Raw genomic sequence first — 26,371 nt, 5'->3', positions numbered from 1 at the left:
TCTCAACTGGTTTTATTTTTGCCCTCACTTTACTGCTAACTCCCAGGTTGTCTGATACAGTAACTAATTTGTCTTAATATTTCATTTATTCTTTTCATTTTTCCAGAGGATTGAGGTGATAAGAAGAGTAAAGTTTTTAAATGAGGGCAAACATTTGCATAACTCTCCCAGAAAAATATACTCCCCTTACTCAAGGTGACCCCATGTGTGTCAGAGTAGAACTGTGCTCCATAGGGTTTTCAGCGACTGATTTTTCAGAAGTAGTAGAAATAGAGAGGTCATCAGAACTTTCTTCCGAGGTACCTCTGGCTGGGCTTGAACCTCCAACCTTTCAGTTAGCAGCCAAGCCAACCATTCACACCACCCAAGGTATCCCATTCGTTTATAGGAAAATTAGAATGGTATAGGTAGGCAACACAAAATCGAAAGGATTTTTAACATTGTGAGGGCTGTGACTTTCTTTCGTTTTTTAATAATATTTTGTGGTGTTTTCAGTGAAAGTTTACACAGCAAATTAGATTTCCATTTGACAATTTCTACACAGGCTGTTTGGTGACGTTAGTTACGTTTTTCACAATGTTTCAATGCTCTCATTAATTATGTTCTGGTTGTTCAGGTCCCAGTACTCTAGTTTCCCTGCCTCCGTCTCTTCTCAGTGCTGTGGCTTTCTGACAGGTGAGTGTTTTTGCCTGTGGAAAATCAACATACTATTTTAAAACCCATTGAGGGAATGCAGCTGTGGAAAACCCTTTTGGAGACACTCAAATGGTTCCCTAGGACAGTTCATACTCCACCTTTACAGTTTTTCTGGAATTTTGTTGATTTCAGGAGAGGCATTAACTGGCTGCATTCTCTACTATCCTAGAAAAGGTTCCCCATTAGTATTTATTTAATATTGCAGCCATTATGTCCCTACTTGATGGATTATCTCTGCAGCATTTTAGCAAATATTCGTTAGAAATTATTTGGTTCCACCAGGCAGCTGTCCTGGCTTTGCTGTCTCTTATCCTTATGGATCATACAACTCAGTCATTTCTATCTTTTTTTTTTTTTTTAATTGGGTGCCAAAATTTCTGCATCTAAAATGTAATCAACAATATGGTCCTGCGGGAGAGAGGCAGGCGAAAGAATGCTAAATGTGGAGTGAGGACAGTCAGCTTCTTTTTACTCCAGCTCATTCACTATCTACTTCTTTTATACTGGCATCTTGGATTTAGTGCCTATCTTTGCAAAATGAAGTTGGATTAAAGGATTTCTAAAGGCTTCTCTAGCTCTAAATTTTTTTTTTTTCTACTTAACAGAGCAAATATTTATTGAGGACTGGTTGTATACAAGGTTCTGTGCCTTAGAGTTGTGTGGTGTAGGAGTGGGGGAAAATTGCCCTGCATCAAGGAACTCCAAGGTCATTTTCACATCCACATGAAATCTAGTGGATCTGAGATGGTCCTTAACCAGCCCTGGGGCCCCTTAGGAAGCAGAGGCAGAGTCCTCACGAGGAGTTCCTGTCTGAGTTCTCATTCCTCTTATAACCTCAATGATGGATCAAACCAAACAAAAAACCCACTGCCATCGAGTTGATTCCGACTCATAGCGACCTTACAGGACAGAGCAGAACTGCCCCAGAGATTCCAAGGAGCACCTGGCGGATTTGAACTGCCGACCTTTTGGTTAGTAGCTACGCCACCAGGGTTTCCATGATGGATCAAGGAGAAGCTAAATTCATAGTAAAATGAAATAAAATGGGACTAAACTCACTGAGGAGCCCTGGTGGCACAGTGGTTACAGTGCTCAGCTGTTAATCAAAAGGTCAGCGGCTTGAACCCACCAGCTGCTCTGAGGGAGAAAGATGTGGCAGTCTGCTTCTGTAAGGATTTACAGCCTTTGAAACCCTATGGGGCTGTTCTACTCTGTCCTATAGGGTTGCCATGAGTTAGAATTGACTCGACGGCAATGGGATGGGCTCCATGGCTGAGCTTTGGGTAAGCAGGGTGCTCCTTTCTAGAGATTTATCTCTTACATTTACATCTACAACATGATCACATCTTTCTTGTAGGAAAAAAAAAAAAAAAAAAAAAAAACCTCAATAACTTAGCCTGGAGAAAATGGATCAGTTTAAAAATATGTAAGGATAAAGCACTTTCTCAAATACCCTGATTGCTTTCTGGCTTCTAGTTCCTTCTTTCTAAGTTAAGGTTAAAGGGTTCCAAGTTCCCAGTGATGGCTGGCTATATAATTTGTGGGACCCATTGCAAAATGAAAAGTTGAGGTCCCTTACTCAAAAATTGGGCTGAGGTGGGGAGGGAAGTGCCATTAAAAGTAATAAACTCCTTACCTCTCCTCTCCAAGCAGAGGCCCCGGGGGGCCAAAGCAGGAAGCTGAGACCATGTTCTGACGCAAGCTGATGCCCTCAACTACCACAACCCCACCACCTTCAAATGCAAAGATGAAACAGAGTTTAGAGATCTTACTGTTTGGTTTGAAGACCACAAAATCAGACACCAGAAGATTGAAGACAAAGGTAATTTAAGAAACATCCAGCGCTGTAATTGGCCCAAGTTCTTTGAAAAGCATCTCAAGAGATGTTACCTGTCCTTTCAAGATTCAAGATCGACAAGAAGCAATTGACTGGCTTCTTGGTTTGGCCGTTAGATGTTAATATGGAGATAATGCTAAAAAAGACAAAGACTTACTACCTGATAATGCAAAAAATGCTGACAATGCAACAAAAATTGCAGAGCCATTAATCAGTTTGGATATAAATTATCCTAATTTTAAGGCTGGTGTAATGGCTTTGGTTAACGTTCTTCAGATTCAACTTCATGATGATTACCTGGTGTCTTAGTTACCTAGTGCGGCTATAACAGAAATACCACAAGTGTATGCCTTCAACAAAGAGAAGTTTATTCTCTTACAGTCTAGTAGGCTAGAAGTCCAAATTCAGGGTGTCAGCTCTAGAGGGAGGCTTTCTCTCTCTGTCTGCTCTGAAGGAAGTTCCTTGTCATCAATCTTCCCCCGGACTAGGAGCTTCTCAGCACAAGAACCCCAGGTCCACAGGATGCCCTATTCTGCTGGCTCTTGTTGCTTGATGATATGAGGTCTCCATGTCTCTCTGCTCACTTCTCTTTTTTATCTCAAAAGAGATGGACTTAAAATGCAACCTAATCTTGTAGATTGAGTCTTGCCTCATTAACATAACTGTTGCTAACCCCACCTCATTAACAACATAGAGATAGAAATTACGACACACAGGAAGATCACTTCAGATGTCAAAATGGTGGACAATCACACAATACTGGGACTCATAGCCTCCAAATTGACAGATATTTTGGGGGGACAAAATTCAGTCCATGACACCTGGTAATGCTTAATTAAGGCAAATTGCATTTGGTTCAGGGGCTTCTGGCATAGTGTGTAGTTGCTAAAGCACATCAAATCAAAAGAGGACTTGCCTATTGCTTTAGACAAGCATATTCTTGGTTTTGACACAGGCAATACAGGGCTTAATGAAGCTGCTCAAATTCTGCGATTCCTGCATATTGAGGAGCTCAGAGAGCTACAGACAAAAATAATGAAGCCATAGTAGCTGATCAGGCAATTACTACACATCCAAAGACAGACCACAGGCTGGAAAACTGTGAAAGATGAACATTTTAGGATTTCAGCTTCTCACCGACTTAGTACAATCGGGAACTATGTACACTTCCGGCGTGTGTTTGGAAATCAAATGTCACATTTTCGAGGGAGCAATCCCAGAAAATTGACTATGTTCAGGAGATTGCCCATCATTGTTTTTCTCTTTAATAAAGTTTGGGAAAGTGAGAATAAAGAGTAATAAAGTATAAAGGTTTTTTAAAATGTATTTTATTACTTATACAACACAGTAGGATTTACAGCAATACATAAGAACAACATAAACTCACAAATTGTAGAAAAATATATATATTGTTGGTGTTAATTTTATATAATACAACTAATAGAACATTATTAATGTGATGTCTTGATTAATCATAAGATTTTTATGGCTTACTTTTCTGCAAATTAGTATATTAGATTATCAACATTTATAGTTTTAACAACTTCATTTTCAGTCAATATTACTGAAAGCGATGTCAGCTGTTCTTTGCAAATGCCAGATCACAAACAGAATTTTAAATTATTTTTTATTTTGAGGAGAATATTTTTGCTGATACAACTGTTACTGAGCTCTTAAGAGTGTTTTATAGGCTGTGACAATATTAGCATAAATGTCTGATAAACTGTTTAGGAATAATAAATTTTAGGAAAGCTAGTGTTGCTTTTTCTAAAGAACAATTTTTCTAAGACGATTCAACTCTTCATATAAGTCAGTTTCACGTAAAGTCTGAATTTAACTTTAAAAGTAAATTTCCACAGCGGGATTTTAATAGTTCCTCTGACATTTTCCGTAACTTGAGGAGTTATAAACAAACTGAAAGTGGTTTCATGATTTGTATATAATTCAGAATAATTGTTACGCATTTTCTCACTATATCTTCAGTTACAAGGAAAATTAATTTTAAAATTATCTTCCTCGTAACTAATTGGCTCATTCAAAACTTCACCAGAAAATAGCATTCTTTCCCATCAAAGCTACTATCTTTATATTTAATTTCTATTTCTAAGCCTGCGGCTATTTGCTTTGTAATGTTGCAGTAGTTTTCAAAACCAGAGTTTCTAAACCCTTCGAAGAATTCGAATAAAGATATGCTTTTTATCACAATGCCAATTTTTATTTTGTGATTATTTATTGATGACGTTCACTGCCCCACCTCCTTTGTGGCTCCACAGCGCCCCAAGCTGCCCCAACCAAGCACATGCACCCCGGGTTGCCCTACCAACAGCTCAGCTGTGCCTGCAGACCTGAGCCTGTGTGTGTTAGGGTGCTCCTGCCCTGGGTATCGCCTCTGCTCCCGCACACACTCCATCATCTGATCGGAACTTCTCTTACAAAACACAAATACAAACATAAAATTATTAAGAATTTTAAGACAGCAACCAACCAACCAAACCTGTTGCTGTCGGGTCGATTCCGACCCACAGCGACCCTAGACAGCAACAGCCAAGCATTAAACCAAGCCCAGAGCCCCTTCTGAGGGCTAGGCCCTGTGTAACTAACTGTACAGGTTGCATGCCAAGGAAGCTACTAACCCAGCTCCCAGTTTCACTGGACTCTGCCCACTTGTCTTCTTAATTTTCAGGATCCCACACAACAACAAAGGAGCCCTGGTGGTGCAGTGGTTAAGCGCTCCACTGCTAACAGGTTAGTGGTTGAAAGGCACTGGCCACTCCACTTGAGACAGATATGGCAGTCTGCTTCTGTGAAGATTAAAGCCTTGGAAACCCTGTGAGGCAGTTCAGCTCTGTCTTATAGGGTGAGTCAGAATGGACGGGAGGGCACACAACTACTCTTTCCTTGTCAACTCTTACGTTAACAAGGTCCAGATTCGGTTTCCGTTGTAACTGAGCCACATGCAGGTTTGAACTTTGAGTTTGATCATCAGAACTCTTGGTCCCTGGTTACAAGAGTTTCTTTTGCAGTGGAAACTTTCTCTTCCTTTTCCTAGACCTTGAATAATGTTATGAAATCATGGATAATATCCATTCAAAGTGGAAGGAAAATCAATGGATTTTAGTGCTACAGGATGAAAAATTCAATGAGCTTTTCCCTACAACATGCTATTTAGAAATGACTAAAATGGATATTTTTGTCAGCGATGAATGTACACGCATTGTAGAGATTTATCGATAAAAATCATTTGCATATTGTGATTCTGAAGAGCCTTCCATACTGGGTAGTTAAGAACATAATCTCTGCTGTGGGCTTCTTAACTGGGAATCCCATCCCAGCTCCACCAACTTGGTAATCACGTGACCTAAGGAATGTCATTCACGCTTTACAATCCTTAGTTAATTCCTGCGGGAAATGAGGGGGAAACACCTATTTACAGAGTATTACCAGTACTCAAGTAAATAGTGTATGTCACAAGAGTGCCTGACACTCAACACAATTGAGTATTTTTATTGTATTTGTTGTGAGTTCCAGGAAAGAAAAAACTTGAATACAAACATAAAAATAAGTAAATAAAGACATCACCCCTCGCTCTTCTCTCTTCCTGGAAAGTTGAATCATTCGCATTCAATTGAAAAACTGTGTGTTCTTTTTTCTATTTGTTAGCCAGCATATATTTTTTCAAGGCTTTTTCATCACCGTAATTTATGTGAAATTGATATACTGTCTGTCAGGGCATCTGTTTTAACAGTGCATTGGGTCCTGACATATTTATCGGTTCCTGAGATGGTTCCATATTAGAGCGTTTTTGTTGTTTTTTCTTTTTTCTGCAAAGGGGTTTGTGGGAAGAAAAGGGTACAAAAGCCAGAGTGAAACAACAATTCTGAAGGGTGTAATTTTAGCAGGGATAAAAGTGCTACAACATGAATCAAAAAATCAAGACAAACCATCTGCATTGAAAATGTTTCCAACAAGATTTTGGTATGTGTGTCCACCCTGACTTCATTCCACCTTTCCCCTTCTCCTATCTAATGCTTTTCCCACATACCCTGCTTGCCTGTTCAGCTGATTCTGGTGTTCCTTGCTCAAATTAAATTTTTTCCCCTCCCTTTACTTCTTCTATTTTTTTTTCATTTTTTCTTTTTCTCTTTGTTCTTGTCCCTTCTAGTCTCAGAGGAGATATAGGAAAAGTTAGGAAATCAAAGGTACTGGAATAATTTTTTGGTCAGAGGATTTTTGGGATTTCAGTAATAAAAATGTTTTAAAGAATGAAAATAAGTAATGGAGATGTTTCTGTTGAGCCTCCCCTCAACCAAACAAAAAACCCATTGCTATCAAGTTGACTCTCATCCTCACAATGGATTTAGTGACCAATTTATAGGGACATGGGCTCCAGTTTTCTGAGTTTTATACAGAATAGCAGGGTTGAAAATCTAGGATGAACTTTTCACAGTCACCATTTGTCCTTCTGTGTAATTTGACTGGTCACATGCTTTCTGGTCTCCTCTCTTAACTTCAATCCTCTGGGACCGTCTGAAAAATTGGTCATTTCTTGAAAAGCCTAGAGTGCCCCCTAGTGAACTGAAACCATCAACAAGGAAAACTTGAGGCTAGCTTCTTAGCAGCAATGCAGATGGTCACAAAAGAACCAACACAGTGAAACAGGGGTTAAAAACAAATGAACCAATTCCTACTTTTCAAATGCCATTTTGTGGATATGGCTATCTTAAAATAATCTGACAAATCTCATTTTGTGCTATTGATTTGATTTCCTGAATTTAGTTCAAAAAAAATCCATAAAAACATTCGTTGAATTTTTACTGTTAGTGAAGTAATTTGCTAGGTCTTAAGAAAATATAAAAGTGAATAAGACACTAATTTACAGACTACTACAAAAGACAAGCACACACATAATAGAGGTCAATGAATAGGAGCCTACCAAGAGTACAAACTAAAGATATAAGACCCCAGAGGTAGGAGAAATAGTTAAACTTGGGAGAGTTGAACAAAACCTTACAAAGAAGATTGTTATTTTCTTTTTTCTCCCTCATTTTATTAAAAGAATAGAGGACATGGATAAATCTTTATGATGATGTCTATGACTTTTTATTGCTTTTAACACTGAGGAATTCATGAATATATGAATAATTAGAAGTAATAAAATATTACATATACCAGAAGCCAATGGTTTATACCAGAAGAACTAGATGGTGCCCAGCTAGTACCACTTTCTGATCTGACTGGGGGCACAATAGACAGTCCCAGTTAGAATGGGAGAAAAACGTAGAACAAAACTCAAATTCTTAAAAAAGTCCAGACTAGCTGGACCACTTGAGACCGGAGGACTCCCTGAGACTACTGCCCTGAGACGCTCTTCAAACCTTGAACTAAAACTATCCCCTGAGATCATCTTTGAGCAGAAAAACAGAGTGACACACAAAATAAAGAATACTACCCATTAGATTGGTGCTTTCCTGAAAAAAACATCTGTATGAGTCCAAAAGGTCAACATTTAATCCAAAGCACAGGTGAGAAGATAACGGGGCAGGGAAATTACCCAAAACCGAACCCACTGCCATCAAGTCGATTTCAACTCATAGAAATGGAACAACCAAAACACAGTTAAAGAGAATGTTGACACAATGTGAAAAATATAACTGATGTCATTGGTCCATTTGTGTGGAAATTGTCAAACAGGAATTGTCAAGCTTGCTGTGAAAACTTTCACCAAAAACACAATAAAAAATTATTTTTTAAAAAATAAAACATTGCATATAGACTAAAATTTCCCTTGACTACCACTCCCAATTCCTTTTCATTATTCATTACTCTAACTCTTCTTTCATTTTAATCAGTTTAGAGTCAACACTTTCAGGTGTTTTACTACAGATTTATATGCATATACTAAACATATATAACAATAGAAAACATAGAGTATTTTATTCATACTTTTTTATTTAACATAAAACGACACATTTTGTGCATATCTTTCTGTAACTTGTTTTATAGATTCGATAACAAATCTTAGAGGTCTTCATGGTGATTCCCTGGGTGATGCAAAATAGTTAAACACTGGACGACTAGCCAAAAGGTTGGTGGTTCAAACCCACCCAGATATGCCTCAGAAGACAGATCTGGCAATCTGCTTCCAAAAGATCACAGCCTTGAAAACCCTATGGAGCAATTCTACTCTGCACACAAGGGGTTGTCATGAGTCAGAATCAACTCAACAGCAAGTAATAATAACAACAGCTCTTAATGAATTAACACATAGAGGTCCTTCTGCTGCATTGTAGCATTGTACTCCATATTATGAATACACTACAGTTAATATTCTAAATTCAGGTGGGATATACTCCTGAATTTAGAGACCATCTCAAAAATAGATTTGATGCATTGAACACTGGTGACCGAAGACCAGACAAGTTGTGGAATGACATCAAAGACATCAGCCATGAAGAAAGCAAGAGGTCACTGAAAAGACAGGAAAGAAAGAAAAGACCAAGATGGATGTCAGAGGAGACTCTGAAACTTGCTCTTGAGCATCAAGCAGCTAAAGCAAAAGGAAGAACTGATAAAATAAAAGAACTGAACAGAAGATTTCAAAGGGCCTCTCGAGAAGACAAAGTAAAGTATTATAATGACATGTGCAAAGAGCTGGAGTTGGAAAACCAAAAAGGAAGAACACACTTGGCGTTTCTCAAGCTGAAAGAACTGAAGAAAAAATTCAAGCCTCGAGTTGCAATAGTGAAGGATTCCATGGGGGAAATATTAAATGATGCAGGAAGCATCAAAAGAAGATGGAAGGAATACACAGAGTTATTATACTAAAAAGAATTAGTCGATATTCAACCATTTGAAGAGGTGGCATATGATCAGGAACCGATGGTACTGAAGGAAGAAGTCCAAGCTGCTCTGAAGGCATTGGCGAAAAACAAGGCTCCAGGAATTGATGGAACATCAATTGAGATGTTTCAACAAACAGGTGCAGCTCTGGAGGTGCTCACTCGTCTATGTGCCAAGAAATATGGAAGACAGCTTCCTGGCCAACTGATTGGAAGAGATCCATATTTATGTCTATTCCCAAGAAAGGTGATCCAACCGAATGTGGAAATTATAGAACAATATCATTAACATCACACACAAGCAAAATTCTGCTGAAGATCATTCAAAAACAGCTGCAGCAGTGTATCGACAGGGAACGGCCAGAAATTCAGGCTGATTTCAGAAGAGGACCTGGGGCCAGTGATGTCATTGCTGATGTCAGATGGATCCTGGCTGAAAGCAGAGAATACCAGAAGGATGTTTACCTGTGTTTTATTGACTATGCAAAGGCATTTGACTGTGTGGATCATAACAAACTATGGATAACACTGCGAAGAATGGGAATTCTAGAACACTTAATTGTGCTCATGAGGAACCTTTACATAGATCAAGAGGCAGTCGTTTGGACAGAACAAGGGGATACTGAGTGGTTTAAAGTCAGGAAAGGTGTGCATCAGGGTTGTATTCTTTCACCATACCTATTTAATCTGTATGCTGAACAAATAATACAAGAAGCTGGACTATATGAAGAAGAATGGGACATCAAGATTGGAGGAAGACTCATTAGCAACCTGTGTTATGCAGATGACACAACCTTGCTTGCTGGAAGTGAAGAGGACTTGAAGCACTTACTAATGAAGATCAAAGACTACAGCCTTCAGTATGGATTACACCTCAGCACAAAGAAAACAAAAATCCTCACAACTGGACCAATGAGCAACATCATGATAAACGGAGAAATGATCGAAGTTGTCAAGGAGTTCATGTTACTTGGATCCACGATCAACAACCATGGAAGCAGCAGTCAAGAAATCAAAAGACGCGTTGCATTGGGGAAATCTGCTGCAAAGGACCTCTTCAAAGTGTCGAAGAGCAAAGATGTCACGCTGAAGACTAAGGTGCGCCTGACCCAAGCCATGGTATTTTCAATGGCATCATATGCATGTGAAAGCCAGACAATGACGAAGGAAGACCGAAGAAGAGTTGATGCCGTTGAATTGTGGTGTTGGTGAAGAATATTGAATATACCATGGACTGCCAAAAGAACGAACAAATCTGTCTTAGAAGAAGTACAACCAGAATGCTCCTTAGAAGCAAGGATGGCGAGACTGCGCCTTACATACTTTGGACATGTTGTCAGGAAGGATCAGTCCCTGGAGAAGGACATCATGCTTGGCAGAGTACAGGGTCAGCGGAAAAGAGGAAGGCCCTCAGCAGGTGGATTGACACAGTGGCTGCAACAATGAGCTCAAGCATAACAATGATTGTAAGGATGGCGCAGGACTGGGCAGTGTTTCGTTCTGTTGTGCATAGGGTCGCTACGAGTCGGAACCGACTCGACGGCCCCTACAACAATAACAAAACAGTTAATATAGCCCTTCCCCCAATGATGGCCTCTTCAGGCTTTTTCTTTCTTACCTATGAAATACAACACTGAAATAAACTTTATTGAGCATTCCCCTTTATGCATACATGCACACATTTCTCTCGGAGCAGAGACTAGGAAGAAGCAAATGAATGCCCGACTATGTAGGTGAAAAACACTCCAGACAGGAGGACGATCAGAGACAAAGGCTCCCAATAACACCAAGAGAAAATATAGGTCATTAAATAAAATATTGTCCTTTAAAAAAAAAGGATTGAAGAAACTCTAGACTAGATTCTGCCAAGGAAAAAACTAATGTATTGTATGACTGTATGAGGAATTCACACAAAACACAGAGTAAAGCAGAGCAACTTCAGGCTGAAGTTTACTGGCAGAGTGAGGTGACGCCGGGCACTTATCAGTGGAGCTACAGAGCTTTAAAACACTTGCCCCAGCAGGGCAGACACGAGCTGTCAGGCCCGAGGGGCCTAGAGACCAAAGAAAGAGGAAGCAGAAGCTGAAGAGACAAGGAACACAGGAACAGAGCGCATTCTTTGGACTCAGGGTCCCTGTGCTGAGAAGCTCCTACACAGGGAAGACTGATGACAAAGACCTTCCTGCAGAGCTGACAGAGACAGAAAGCCTTTCTCTGGAACTGGCACCCTGAATTTGGACTTCCAGCCTCCTAGACTGTGAGAGGAAACCCTGGTAGCATAGTGGTCAAGTACTACAGCTGCTAACCAAAATGTCAGCAGTTCAAATCCACCAGGCATTCCTTGGAAACTCTATGGCACAGTTCTACTCTGTCCTATAGGGTCGCTATGAGTTGGAATCAACTCGATGGCAAGGGGTTGATGGGGTTTATACTGTGAAAGAATAAATTTCTGCTTGTTAAAGCCATCTATTGTGGTACATCTGTTACAGCAGCCCTACATAACTAAGACAACACTATTGAGGAATTCATACAGAATACAGAGTAAAGTGGTGAAAAGAACAAAGGTGAGAAAAGTGGCTACAGGTTCAATAGTTTTAACACATATCAGGAGCTCCGGAAGTGAGTAATAAAAAAAAAAAAAGACAGAATAAATACTGGAAAATCCAGGATTCTCCAGAATTAATGAAAGAAATAAATCTATAGATTAAAAGCACATTACAGATTTCTGAGTGAGAGAATTAAAATACAGACCTAGAATCATAGTGCAACTAAATAATACCAAGGATAAAATTAAATCCTAAAAGTTAACACATATAGACCAAAAACTCTAAAGTTAAAATAAAATACACCAACTTCAGACGTTATATCAACCACAACAGTTGTCGGACTGTTATTTTTTTTAAATGCCAAGTGAAAATGACTTTTAACCTAGAATTCTGCATCCAGCTAAAGTATCATTCAAAAATGGGTGGAATACATCCATTTTTCAAGCATTCAAAAACTAAGACAATTTATTCCCCACAGGCCCTTACTGAGGTAATTCTAAAGATAGGAAATCAGCAAGAGGAAAGGTACACTCAAGGAGAAAGAGTGGGATATAGAAAGAAAAAAACGTAATAGAATAACACTGTTGTTATTAGTTGCCATCAAGTCGGCTCCAACTCCTGATGAACTTACCTATAAGAGAACGAAACATTGCCCAGTCGTGTGCCATTTTCATAATCATCGGTATGTTTGAGTCCATTGTAACAGCTATTGTGTCAATCCATCTCATCGAGGGTTTTCCTAATTTTCACTGGCCCTCTACTTTACCAACCATGATATCCTTTTCTGGCAATTGATCTTACCTGATGATGTGTGCAGCCAGTGGTGGACAGAGCTGGATGGATAAACAAATTGTGATTATATTCATACAATAAACTACTACTTAGTAATAATTAGGGATGAATGAGCCATACACAGAACAACATGGATGAATCTCAAAAACATGTTAGGTGAAAGAAACCAGCCACAAAAGAATAGTGGCCATATGATTCCATTGTTTGAACTTCTAAAACAGTCAAAAAAGCATCTATGGTGATAGAAATAAGAGCAGACTTTGCCTCCAGGAGATGGGTTTACTGGGCAGGGATATAAGAAACTTTCTAAGGTGTTAGAAGTATTCCGCCTTCAGATGATTTTAAAATTATCTGTACCTTCCTACTCCACTTTAAAGAAATAGGAAATCAGAAATAGGGATGTGTTAAGGGAGTTGCCTACAAGAAAGACAACTTAAAATTACAATCTTCAGATACATTCTCATTGAATGAATACTTATTTGTTTTTCTGTTAAAATATCTTTGAATATCAATTATAATTTGCTTCTATGGTATAATGGAATTTTGTGTCAAATATGTATAGAATGTGAAAAACCAAAATTATTAAGCTTGTTAATATAATAACTCTTATAATACTTCCAATTTCTTCTTCATAAAATTCTTTTCCATAGTACCCATACCCGTTACCATCAAGTTGATTCTGACTCTTAGAGACCCTATTGGACAGAGTAGGACTGCCCCAAATAGTTGCCAAGAAGCGCTTGGTGGGTTCCAACTGCCGACCTTTTGGTTAGCAGCCGTAGCTCTTAACCACTGCAGGAAACCAGGGTTTCCTTTCTATGGGAAGTTTCTCATAATTACATAATAATCAAGCAAGCAATAAAGCAAGCTACTCTGACTTCTTACATAGGAGTGGAGAGTGGAGAAATAGAGAATGATCTCCATCTGCTTAGGTTCCTTGGTGTGTGTATAAGTCTGGATCAACCAGGTTAAAGAAACTATATGGTAATTTGAACAAGGAAATTTAATACAAATAAGTATTAACTATAACAGGGGGTTGGAGTGACAAAGCACTGACTAGAAAGAGAAAAGAGAACTCTAAAAAATACAGGAATAAAAGATATAAAGTGTAACCACTCCTCTAAGGACTAAAATAGAGCTCCCAAAGAAGAGGCTCCTACCCCTACTCCCAGGGCTAAGATCCAGACCTTGTTGGAGAGGCAACAGCTATGGCTCACTGGATGACAGAGAAATCTCCAAGGTGCCATGCCAGTGGACCTTGCCATAAATCTTTCCTCTGGAACTTGCCAGAAAACTGCTCTCTAAGATGCTCCGAAAAGTTGTTTACGGGGATGTGTCTCACTGGAGGCACTCTGCTACAACACTGCCCAAAGATGGAGGACCCGGGGGGTGCTACTGGCCACTGTGCACTGCAGAAATCTGGTGCAGATACACTGAATGAGCAGGACACCAGAGAAGCCTCTCATGTCCTTGGAGCCTGACCGAGCACAGGAAAGCCAGGAAGCAAAATCCTTTCTTCCTGCCCTCTACTGATAAAGCTTAACATTGTGCCAACTGACCAAGAAAATACTTGCAGGACTCAGATCCAGTTTCACAGAACAGGCAAAGGGTGAACTTGGAGCTAAGAGGCAATAAATCAATCTTCCCCTTTGACTACTCAGCCACCGTATGCAACTTTCTACACACATTTGAACTTATATACAACAACACAACTCCATATGTTCACCATCTTCAAGGTACAGCTATCCTTACAAGAATTTATTAACTTTCTCCAAAATGAGGAGATGGACAATCCCAAGGCTCATTGTATCCATTAATTGTTATATTTTAATTCTTCAAATTCAGAGTCCCTCTGAATATTCGGCATCCTGTAGGCTAAGATGCAAAGGTAATTTTCAAAAACTGGTATTACTTAATACGTAAAACAAAAATGGCAAGGAGAGAAGAAGAAAATGTTTAGCATATACAAATAAGTATATACATAAAACAAGCAAATAGAAAATATGCAAAGGAGCTATAGTCTTTGTTTCTGTAATTGTTCCTGAGGCTGTAATTGATGTCTATAGATTTCTTCTTCCATACCTACTCTGTATTCCCCTGCCCTCAGCCAAAACTTCAGCTGGTCTGGGTCTTGATCCTGGTTGAGTGACTCAAAACTTTATTCCAGAAAGATCTGAGTCCTCAATCATCCTGCCTTTTTTTTTTTAACTGAGTTTTCCATTAAGATTAACCACTGGGCATGGCAGTACAAAGAGGCTTCAACTATACTATTTTCCATTATGTAGAAGCAACCCAATTTTCTGTTAGTAACTGGAAGCAATCACCAGCCAATAAGTTACTTTTCCTCTATGTTTGTTTAATGGTATAAGGAGCCCAAAATATCCGGGAGATAGTCTCATCTTTCATTGAATGAAATCATTTTTGCACTCTCTGGTGAAATCATTCTCCTTTTAAGGACTAATACTTTGGTTTGGTTTTTTTTTTTTTTTTTACCTCCAGATCAGCAGAGCTCAAAGTTGCCAGGATGGGAAGCAAAATGTCTGTTGGTGGCTTTTTGAGTTTAATAATGAGAGGAGCCACTCCCACTTCCTTTTTTTTTTTTTTGGTTCCTGGATCTATATATTCTGGTTATGTGGGAGACAGCAATATATAATGTTCCCTGATTGAAAGCACATGCTGAATCCTGCTAAATAGAACCCCATTGCTTCAGGATATTGCCTTCTCAACTGTCACTGTAGGTCAGTCTTCAGTAAGCCATTTTACCAATTAGGCCAGCTGCTTCTGGGTGATGGGGTATGTGGTAAAACCAGTTCATCCCATGAAAAGTCAGGATTATTAATTTTATTGATAAAAAATAACACAGGATTTCTACTTTCTTCTTAATACAATTTTACTGTAGAAAGTTTTTCATAATAATGATACAATCATATAAATAAATAACATGGAATATTACCAAAGGAAGAAAGAGAGAAAGGAAGGAAAGAAGGAAAACTACTTTGATTTCTCAGGCAGAATTGGGGGTGGGGAGATGAGGGATGCTCTCCCAGCTGCTTGGACCGCTTGTTGCAAAACTTATTCTTCTCCAAGTCTCAATTTGAGTTCAGGACCAAAAGAAACTGGCAATTCTCTTTCCCATTCATACCGTTCTACATCAAGTGCTCACCATAGTCCTTTTGGCTGAGCTGATAACAGTGAGTAGCCTGGAGACAGTCAACCTATAGTAGGAAGGAGAAAGTTTGGTCCAAAGATAGAAAGGAAGGGAAGAGGGAGGGAAGGAGGGGGATATTAATTGAGCATCCATTTCTTATTATAATATCATGTCTCTAATGCCCCATTTACTTCTCTTACACCTGCCTAGCAATCACTCAAATACACTTACCACATCTAATCATATCACAACGACCTAAAAAATACTAATTGCTCTCCCAGCTCACCATTTGGCTAACATGTATCGTTGGCCACAATCTACCTATTCTCTCTCTATTTTGAGGGGTCCTATGCACCTACCCTCTTATACATTATAATGTCAGCCAATTAGCGGCTAGCAATCTCCCTCTTCCGCTTCTGCTCCAGGGTACTTGTTATCCTCCAGGGCTTCAAGCACACAAGGACTATAAAGCCTTCTTATACAGTTCCTTCCATCCTAGCCAGAAGAAAGTCAGGAATTTATACTGGGTTCTGTGACTTCCTGGTGTCCACTCTAGTTCTTATATTTATAGCAGAACTTGGCATTCCTAAACTTACTACACAATTGATTATGACGGTGTTAGAATATAAGAATCAATCTCTGATATTCCAACAGTGAGTTCATATGAAAAAAAAAAAAAAACTGAGTTCATATGAGAAGAGAGTAAAAGCAATGAGACAAAAATGTCAGTATAGAGGAATGTCACAAAGAAGCAAAAAGGATGATTTCCACAGATTTCTGATGTAGGTTTGAAGAATTTAAGATCCCAAAACAATACAAATCTATTTTTATAACTCTTTAGAGAAACACTGATGAATTCTTAATCTTCATTCTCCTTTTTACACTGTTCTTAAATAGTTGCCAGAATTAAATGACCTTGACAGATTTCTAAGCTCCTCACAATTCTAATCAATCTCCTACTGCTGATTAGTATTTTGTCATAACCTCTCTTAAATAGAGGTACTTAGAAGTGAGACACTATATTCCAAAACTGGAAAAAAAAATTCCAATAAAATCATCTAGAAGTGACTGAGGAGGAGGAGGCAAAATTGCAGGGAAAGAACGTGAGGATCTCATCTTTTGTTTCCTGAGTTAGTTGAGAGAGGAAATGAAGGATGAAAACGGAGCTTCTCCAAGGCCATTTCATGCAATATTCACATAGTCAATCCCTTAAAGCAGTCAACCTTCAAGCAAGTCCTTGAGCATCTGTTTGGTGATAAGAACACTGTTGCCTCCATCATTCTAGAATGGTATGTAGTATTCCATAGTCTCTATAAAGAACACAAAGCTTCTGAAAACAACATTTATCACACATCGGGCACAGCAGGAACTACAGATTCAAATAGAAGCACCTGTGTCTTGTCAGCCCTCTTTGCCTCCTTTACCACCATATGACAAGAATTCTTCTTTAAAAATACCACAGGAAGAGATTTTGTGTCTCTGAGAATACCGCTATTTCAGGTGGTTTGTGTTCAGCTCCCCTTACAGTTCCAGGCACTGTGTCACTCAGAACACAGAAGTAGTCAGCTGAGTCGTTCCAACGGACAGAGGATTTCCTCAGGTTAAAGGAGTTTTCACTCTTCCTAAATTCAGCCTCAAAACCTTTGATGCCTTTAACCAGGGGGTTGCCTGAAATGTACTTGAGGAGAAGCTGGAGGCCTTGGCTGGGGTATTGAGCGTACCAGAAGAGATAAGGAGTTGCGCCATAAGAGTAATTGCATCTCAGCTCCAGTGAGGCTCCTTCAGAGACAGACACAGGACCATCAGGCTGGGTCACTGACTGGGCTCTGGCCTCTCCTGCAAAGTCAATGTCACACCAGTGAATACAGTGCAGACTTCACTATGAAAACGATTTCCAATCAGAGTCTGTGGAACTAGGGATTATAACAAAACTTTACTCACTCAGGGCAAAGATCATTCCCAACACTGGGATGAGTAACAGGAGCATGGCTGGGCAGTGGAGACACGGCAGGCTCTTTTCTGAAGATGTCCCCTGAGCAGGCAGTAAAGTGGCTGCAGAATCTAAGCTCTCAAAAATAGGAGCTGTCAGGAAGGTTAAGCCGGACAGGTTCTTAGATAAAATACCAAAACTGTTGAGGTAAGCCTGGATGCTTTGTGACCTCTGATTCTTGTCCCTTGTCCCTGTCAGCAAAGAATTCAGTGAGAGTTCTTCAGCCCGTTGCAGAGAGGGAGAAGGGGCTGAGCCAATGATGCTGATCCTCCACAAAAACCAAATCTCTAGTTTGTGCAGCATCGCCCTCTAGAGGCCAGGCGCAGAACCAAGGATGCAAACTCCCCACACACAGCTCATTAGTGTGTTGCTTCTACTTTCTGAGATACTGTATTAATACTTCCACATACCATGTTTACTTCTTCCCGAAACTAGGATGAGGTTTTCCTCTCTTGGCTTTTCCCGTATGACAAGCACCAGCTGCAGGGCAGGCAGCACCGACACAGGAGGCTAACACTCCAGAAGAAACTGGTCTTTCTTATCCTGTGTGCTGGCAGAAAGAACCGGATCTCTGCTTAAGTCCCAGACTAATTCCAACTTGCCATATGCACGGGGCACACCCAAACCAGAATAGCAAAGCCCTAGAAACTGAACTGAGACTAGCAAGGCTCAGACTAACCCCTGAGTGGCACACATGCAAAACAGGTCTAAACTAATGTAGTAAACAAAACAAAAAACTAACTCCTTGCTGTCAAGTCGATCCTGAGATTCAGGAGTAGACCTGAGGTTTGAACCACCCAAACCCATTTCATGAGTACCAGGCAACTGAAAATACCATAGCTTGGGTCAGGTGCACCTTAGTCCTCAAAGAGACATTTTTGCTTTTGAACACTTCAAAGAGGTCTTTTGTAGTAGATTTGCCTAATGTAATACATCATTTGATTTCTTGACTGCTGCTTCCATGGGCATTGATTGTGGATTCAAGTAAAATGAAATCCTGGACAACTTCATCTTTTCTCCATTTATCATTATGTTGCTTATTGGCCCAGTTGTGAGGATTTTTGTTTTCTTTATGTTGAGGTGTAATCCATACTGAAGGCTATGGCCTTTTTGATGTTCAATATGATAAGAGCTTCAAGTCCTCCTCACTTTCAGCAAGCGAGGTTGTGTCATCTGCGTAATGCAGAATGTTAATGAGGTTTCCTCCAATCCCAGCACACCACTCTTCTTCATATGGTCCAGCTGCTTGGTTTCTGTTCTTGCTCAGCAACAGATTGAATAAGTACGGTGAAAGGACATAACCCTGACACCCACGTCTCCTGATTTTAAACCACACAGTGTACCATTGTTCTGTTTGAACGACTGACTCTTGATCTATGTACAGGTTCCGCATGAGCACAATTAAGTGTTCTGAATTTCCCATTCTTTACAACGTTATCCATAGTTATTTTATGATTCACAGAGTCCAATGCCTTTCCATTGTCAATTGAGCACAGGTAAACATCTTTCTGATATTCTCTGCTTTCAGCCAAGACCAATCCGACATCAGCAGTGATATCCCTCATTCCATGTCTTCTTCTAAATCCAGCTTGGTTCAAAAGAGGCAGTTCCCTGTCGATGTACTGCTGCAACTGCTTTTGAATGATCTTCAGCAAAATTTTACTTGTGTGTGATATTGTTTGATAATTTTCAAGTTCTGTTTGATCACCTGTCTTTGGAATGGGTGCATATATGGATCTCTAGCCCTGGTGCTGTGGTTAAGAGCTCAGCTGCTAACCAAAAGGTTGGCAGTTCGAATCTGCCAGCCACTCCTTGGAAATCCTATGGGGCAGTTCTACTCTGTCCAATAGGGTTGCTGTAAATCGAATCAACTGGTTTTGGTTTTGGTTTCTTTCCAGTTGGTTTGCCTGGTAGCTGTCTTCCAAATTTCTTGGCACAGATGAGTGAACGCTTCCAGCATTACATCTGTTTGTTGAAATATCTCATTTGGTATTCTGTCAATTTTTAGAGCCTTGTTTATTGCCAATGCCTTCAGTGCAGCTCGGGCTTTTTCCTTCAATGCCATTGGTTCTTGATCATATGCTACTTCCTGAAATGGCTGAACATTGACCAATTCTTTTGGATACAGTAACTCTGTGTATTCCTTCCATCTTCTTTTGATGCTTTTTTGCCCATAGAATCCTTCAATATTGCAACTGGAGGCTTGAACATTTTCTTCAGTTCTTTCAGCTTGAGAAATGCCAAACGTCTTCTTCCCTTTTGGTTTTCTAACTGCAGCTCTTTGCACATATCATTATTATACTTTGTCTTCTCAACTCCTCCTTTGAAATCTTCTGTTCAGCTCTTTTACTTCATCATTTCTTTCGTTCTCTTTAGCTACTTTATGTTCAAGAGCAAGTTTGAGAGTCTCTTCTGACATCCGTTTTGAACTTTTCTTTCTTTTCTGTCTTTTTAATGATCTTTTGCTTTCTTCCTGTATGATGTCCTTGATGTCATCTCACAGCTTATCTGGTCTTTCATCATTAGTGTTCAATGCATCAGATCTGTTCTTGAGATGGTCTCTAATATATACTGAAAGTTGTACTTTGGCTTTTGTACGCTTGTTTTAATTTTCTTCAGCTACAACTTAAACTTGCATATAAGCAATTGATTGTTTTGCAGTCAGCCTCTGGTCTTATTCTGACCGATGATTTGAGCTTCTCCATAGTCTCCTTCCACAGATGTAGTCAATTTGATCCCTGTGTATTACATCTGGCAAGGTCCATGTGGATAGTCAGCATTTATTCTGTTGAAAAAAGAAATTTCTAATGAATAGGCCGTTGGTTCTGCAAAATTCTATCATGCAATCTCCGATGTCATTTCTATCACTGAGGCCATAGTTGATTTGCTTCCAACTTTTTCATTCCAATCATCAGGAATTACAAAATGCATCTTAATTGCTTTTTTGATCAATTTCAGACTGGAGAAGTTGGTAAAAGTCTTCAACATCTGCATCTTTGGCATTAGTGATTGGTGCAGAAATTTGAATAATAGTCATATTAACTGGTCTTCCTTGTACCAAAAAACAAACCAAACCCAGTGCCGTCGAGTCAGTTCTGACTCATACCGACCCTATGTAGGCATATGTATATTGTTCTATCACTGACTGCATTGTACTTCAGGATAGATCAAGATATATTATTTTTGATAATGAATGCAATGCCATTCTTCTTCAGTTTGTCATTCTTGGCATAGTAGACCATATGATTGTCTGATTCAAAATGTCCAATAACCATCCATTGCACCTCACTAATGCCTAGGATATTGACCTGTATGCATTCCATTTCTTTTTTGACAACTTCCGATTTTCCTAGATTAATGCTTCACATATTCAACCTTCCGATTATTAGTGGATATTTGGAGCTGTTTCTTCTCATGGCTTGTTGTTGTTCTTGTTAGTTGCAATCTACCCTTGGCTGTAATTTTACCAGAGGCAGATCACTTTAGTCCTATAGTTCTCAGAAAAAAAATGAATAAAACAACGGAAATTCTATTTTCCTTTAAAATGGAGAAACAATGTAATATCACGAGTTCTTCATTGTTAGCCATAAGAGTATCTTAAGATATACTTCAAGCACTTTATCCCCATCTAAAACCACACACACAGATTTTCATTGCATTCAAGGTCTATTGAGCCTCTCTACAGATAGAACATTGCAAAAAAATGGGAATTCCGAAACACCTAATTTTGCTGCTGCGGAACGTGTACATAGACCAAGAGGCAGTTGTTTGAACAGAACTAGTGGATACTTCGCAGTTTAAAATCAGGAAAGGTGTGTATCAAGACTGTATCCTTTCACCATGCTTATTCAGCCTGTATGCTGAGCAAATAATCCAAGAAGCTAGACTATATAAAGGAGAACATAGCAACAGGATTGGAGGAAGACTGAAAAATAACCTATGATATGCAGATTATACAACCTTGTTTTTTGAAAATGAAGAGGACTTGAAGCTCTTACTGTTGAAGATCAAATACTATAGGCTTCAATATGGATTACAATTCAACATAAAACAAAAATCTTCACAAGTGGATCAATAAGCAACATCATGATAAGTTGCAAAGGATTTCATTTTACTTGGGTCCACAATCAATGCCCACAGAATCAGCAGTCAAGAAATCAAATGACATATTGCATTGGGAAAATCTGTTGCAAAAGACCTCTTTAAAGTGTTAAAAGGCAAAGATGTCACTTTCAGGACTGAGGTGGGCCTGACCCATGACATGGTATTTTCAAATGACTAATATGCATGCAAAAGCAGACAATGAATACAGAAGACTGAAGAAGAATTGATACCTTTGAATTATGGTGTTGATGAAGAGTATTGATCATATCGTGGGCTGCCAGAAGAACAAACAAATCTGTCTTGGAAGAAGTACAGCCAGAATGCTCCTTAGAAGGCAGGATGGCAAGATTTCGACTTAGGTACTTTGGACATGTTATCAGGAAGGGCCAGTCCTTAGAGAAAGGCATCATGCTTGGTAGAGTGTCAACAAAAAAGAGGAAAACCCTCAATGAGATGGACTGACACAGCAGCTGCAACAATGGGCTTAAATATAGCAATGCTTGTGAGTATGGCACAGGACTGGGCAGTGTTGCGGTCTTTTTGTACATAGGGTCACTATGAGCCGGAACCAACTCAAGGGCACCAAACAACAACAGCATGCTCATTGATTTTTACCTTCTTAAATATCTTTTTTGTCATTTTACTGGGGCTTCACAAAAGAACAGGATAAACGTATGTGTTCAATCTTCCGTGTTTAACCAAAATCTGAGATTTACTTTTGATTGTATATTCTTTTAAGCTATTTGGAATTGTTTTTTACTGTGTACATAAATTAAATATTTATTCTGAGTAAGTAGTTTTTGTCTCAGCTAATTCATAACACCTAGAGAGGGGACCTCCAAAAAAATGAAAAGGTAATAAAACTAAAAAATAAAGGGCAATCATGAAAAATGAAAGGCTTATGGACAGGGTCTCTTCAGTGATAATGGCATTTGCAGTAATCTGCATCACTTCATTCCTCTGTAGACTCTGAGATAATGAACTATGCATACCACTCTCTTTTTATGCTCAAAGACTCTTTTCACAAGGAAAAAAAAGTATTACGTAGGGATCAATAAACTGATGTAGATAAAGTATCTACAACAGAGAAGGCAGAAGAAAGCCTCTAATATTTGAAGACACCAAGGTATCTGCAGGTAAATTCAAAGATTCCTCTTCTTTGACATCCTCCCTCTTCTCCTAGTCCTGGCAACCATCTTCCACTCCATCTATTATTCTTCTTCTAAAGAAGAATTGGCTTCAAAGATGTTGGGAAAACTACAGGATTTCTTTATTTACAGATTGGTGATTTGGAATTTCCCTCAAGCACAATCAACACTCTATAGATGAAGACTTTCAGCTAACAGAGTTTTTCTTCTCCAGACTCTGGGCTCTGTCCATCCAACTCAAGTAATTCTTGCTGCTAGAAAGCCGTCTCATTGGAATATAATATAGGGTGGACAGTCTCTGCAGGATTTGGATATATGTCACTTCTTTTGGAGAATACCAGTCTATGTCTACCATTTAATTTCCACAAAAACAAACTAAAAGAAATGTCCCATCCTCTCTTTCCATATATGTGGACACATGTAGGGCTCTTCTTTCCTTTCTTTTATCTTTCTACCTTTAAGAACTTATTACATCTTGGGCTAAAGCTTTCCAAGGAAATCAATTCTTCTTGCCTCAGCTTGTCAGTGAGACATTAGGCATATACAACTTCATCTGCTCCAGGTGTGTCTCTAAACACACTATCTCCCTGCATGAGCCGAGACAAGGTTAAAACCTAAACCAAACCCACTGCCATCAAATTGATTGTGACTCATAGCAACCCTATAGGACAGAGTAGAATGGTCCATAGGGTTTCCAAAGCTGTAATGCTTATGGAAGCAGACTGCCACATCTATCTCCCATGAAGCAAATGGTGGGTTTGAGCCACCAACCTTTTGTTCAGCAGCAGAGCTCTTACCCACTGCATCACCAGGGTTCCTAGAGAAAGGTTAAAAGACTAAAATTTTATGCAAGGACGAACACATTTTGAGCTTTCATACTTTTAAAATCATGAATTTCAGAGCTGGTGCAGGAACAGTGACACGTTGTTTTCACTCTCACCATTGAAGTGTCTTATGTGGGGCATGCTTACTTCTAGTTCTTCTGCTGTGTTCTCAGAATGGATTTGGATGGCTTTCACACCAGCTAGAGTGTCTGGGGTGGGTGGTAGGTGACAACAATAGTATACTAGCTCCTGGTCCCTAAACCAAAGTGGATCACTGCATCAGAGGCTCAGCCACTTGGCCCACCTGCGATGCTCAGAGTTTGTGCTCAGCTCCCTCTGCAGTTCCTGTCACTGTGTCATTCAGAGCACAGTAGTACACAGCCGAGTCTGACTCTTGGACTGAGGCTTTCTCCAAGTGGAAGGAAGATGTTTTTTTATTGTATGTGGCTTCAAAACCTTTGTAACTTCCCTTATCGTTGTCCGTCACAGCTTTCAAGAGAAGCTGCAGACCTCCATCTGCATATTGCACATACCAGAAAAGGGCAGGGTATTGTGAGGATGTATAGGAGCAGTTCACAATCAGAAAATCCCCTTCAGAGAGGGTCACTTGGCCTTCTGTCTGGGTCACTGCATCTCCATTGTTTCCTCCTGAAAAAAATACCAATAACGGTTTCTGGTTATCTTGGCTATGATCTGGCTCTACCCTTAGGAGAAAATTGTGGCTAAAGATTACACTGAAATAATAGAACAAAAGTCTCTAAGCTCTAAGTGCCATTTTACTTACCAAATAATAAGAATAGTACAATCACTGATCTTGGAAAAGAGTTCATTTTTAGAGCCTCTGGTGTCCTTGGGCCTTGACTGCTCAGTGAGAGGAAAGGTTAAGTTCAAAGGAAAAGGCTGAATGTGAGACTCAGAATTTAAGCAGGAAATGTCTATGTGTTAGGAAGGTACACCCCCTTGTGGGCAAGATACTAAACTTGGAGGAACGTTTACCTTTTCCCCTCCCAAAAGTTAGCCCTATGTCTTCACCTATGGCCTTATTTCTAAGACAACTGTTAGCTGTTAGATGGTCCTTTGTAAATGTAATATTGGTATGTTCATAAGCCTGATTTTTTCCCTAATACACTGTCCTACAAGGGAGCTTCATACCATGACATTTCTGAGAAGGATTCAGTTTTAATTTATTTTCTTATTTAGCCATTATTGATGACTCTGTGATTTACTGAAATATCATATAAGCAAGCTTAAGCATGAAACCAGAAGAATATCAATAACGCTTTGTTCAATCATTAGTCAATGATTTTGGATGGAAGAGACTTGTTTTTTTATCACCACTCTATCCCCAAACCTAGAACAATATTAACATGTTGTTGTTGCCGTTGCTGTTGTTAGGTGTTGTCGAGTCTATTCCGACTCATAGCGACCATATGCACAACAGAATGAAATAATGCCCGGTCCTGCACTATCATCACAATTGTTGCTATGCTTGAGCCCGTTGTTGCAGCCACTGCCCGCGTCAATCCACCTTGTTTGAGGGTTTTCCTCTTTTTCGCTGACCCTCTGCTTTACCAAGCATGACGTCCTACTCCGGGGACTGATCCTTCCTGATAACTTGTCCAAAGCATGTGAGACGTAGTCTTGCCATCCTTGCTTCTAAGGAGCATTCTGGTTGTACTTCTTCCAAGGCAGATTTGTTCATTCTCTTGGCAGTCCATGGTATATTCAATATTCTTCACCAACACCACAATTCAAAGGCATGAATTCTTTTTCGGTCTTCCTTATTCATTGCCATCTTTCACGTGCATGTGAGGTGATTGAAAACACCATGGCTTGGGTCAGGTACACCTTAGCCCTCAAGGTAACATGTTTGCCTTTGAACACTTTAAAGAAGTCTCTTGCAGCTGATTCGCCCAATACAATGCCTCTTTTGATTTTTTGACTGCTGCTTCCATGGGTGTTGATTGTGGATCCAAGTAAAATGAAATACTTGACAACTTCAGTCTTTTCTCCGTTTATCATGATGTTGTTTATTGGTCCAGTTGTAAGGATTTTTGTTTTCTTTAGGTTGAGGTGTAATCTATACTGAAGGCTGTGGTCTTTGATCTTCATCAGTAAATGCTTCAAGTCAACAAATACTTCTTAAATGTGTAAATAAATGAATGGTTACTGGTTTAGGAATTACTGCTACTTGAAATACCATGTTTCTTCAAGTCTAACACAGCATCTTGGAAAGAAACATAATCAATTTAATAAAAGTTTTTCAAGAAAAAATAATACACTTTGATTAAAAACTGAAAAAAAATAGAGATGCAGTAATTAAAGTTATTTGATCTGTATTAAATTATCGGAGATCGCTTCCTTCTCCCTTAATTTTAATGATTCTCAGGTAATAGGATTGCCTATGAGCACTAGACAAAATGTTCTGAGAATAAGCTTCTGATGAA

At 39.4% G+C, this 26,371-nt stretch overlaps 1 gene segment (V, D, J or C); it reads right to left on the bottom strand.

Moving 5' to 3' along the window:
* Positions 1-4,775: 4,775 nt before the first annotated feature.
* On the bottom strand, positions 4,776-18,082 carry LOC126083646 (T cell receptor alpha variable 8-3-like). The segment is given in 3 exon segments: positions 4,776-4,961; positions 17,348-17,694; positions 17,800-18,082. Coding segments are annotated over 3 exon segments (579 nt in total).
* Positions 18,083-26,371: the final 8,289 nt, after the last annotated feature.

This window comes from Elephas maximus, chromosome 10, assembly GCF_024166365.1.
Source record: "Elephas maximus indicus isolate mEleMax1 chromosome 10, mEleMax1 primary haplotype, whole genome shotgun sequence".
NCBI lineage: Eukaryota > Metazoa > Chordata > Mammalia > Proboscidea > Elephantidae > Elephas > Elephas maximus.
Note: the sequence above shows the minus strand (reverse complement) of the source record. Positions and strands in the feature narration are given on the sequence as shown.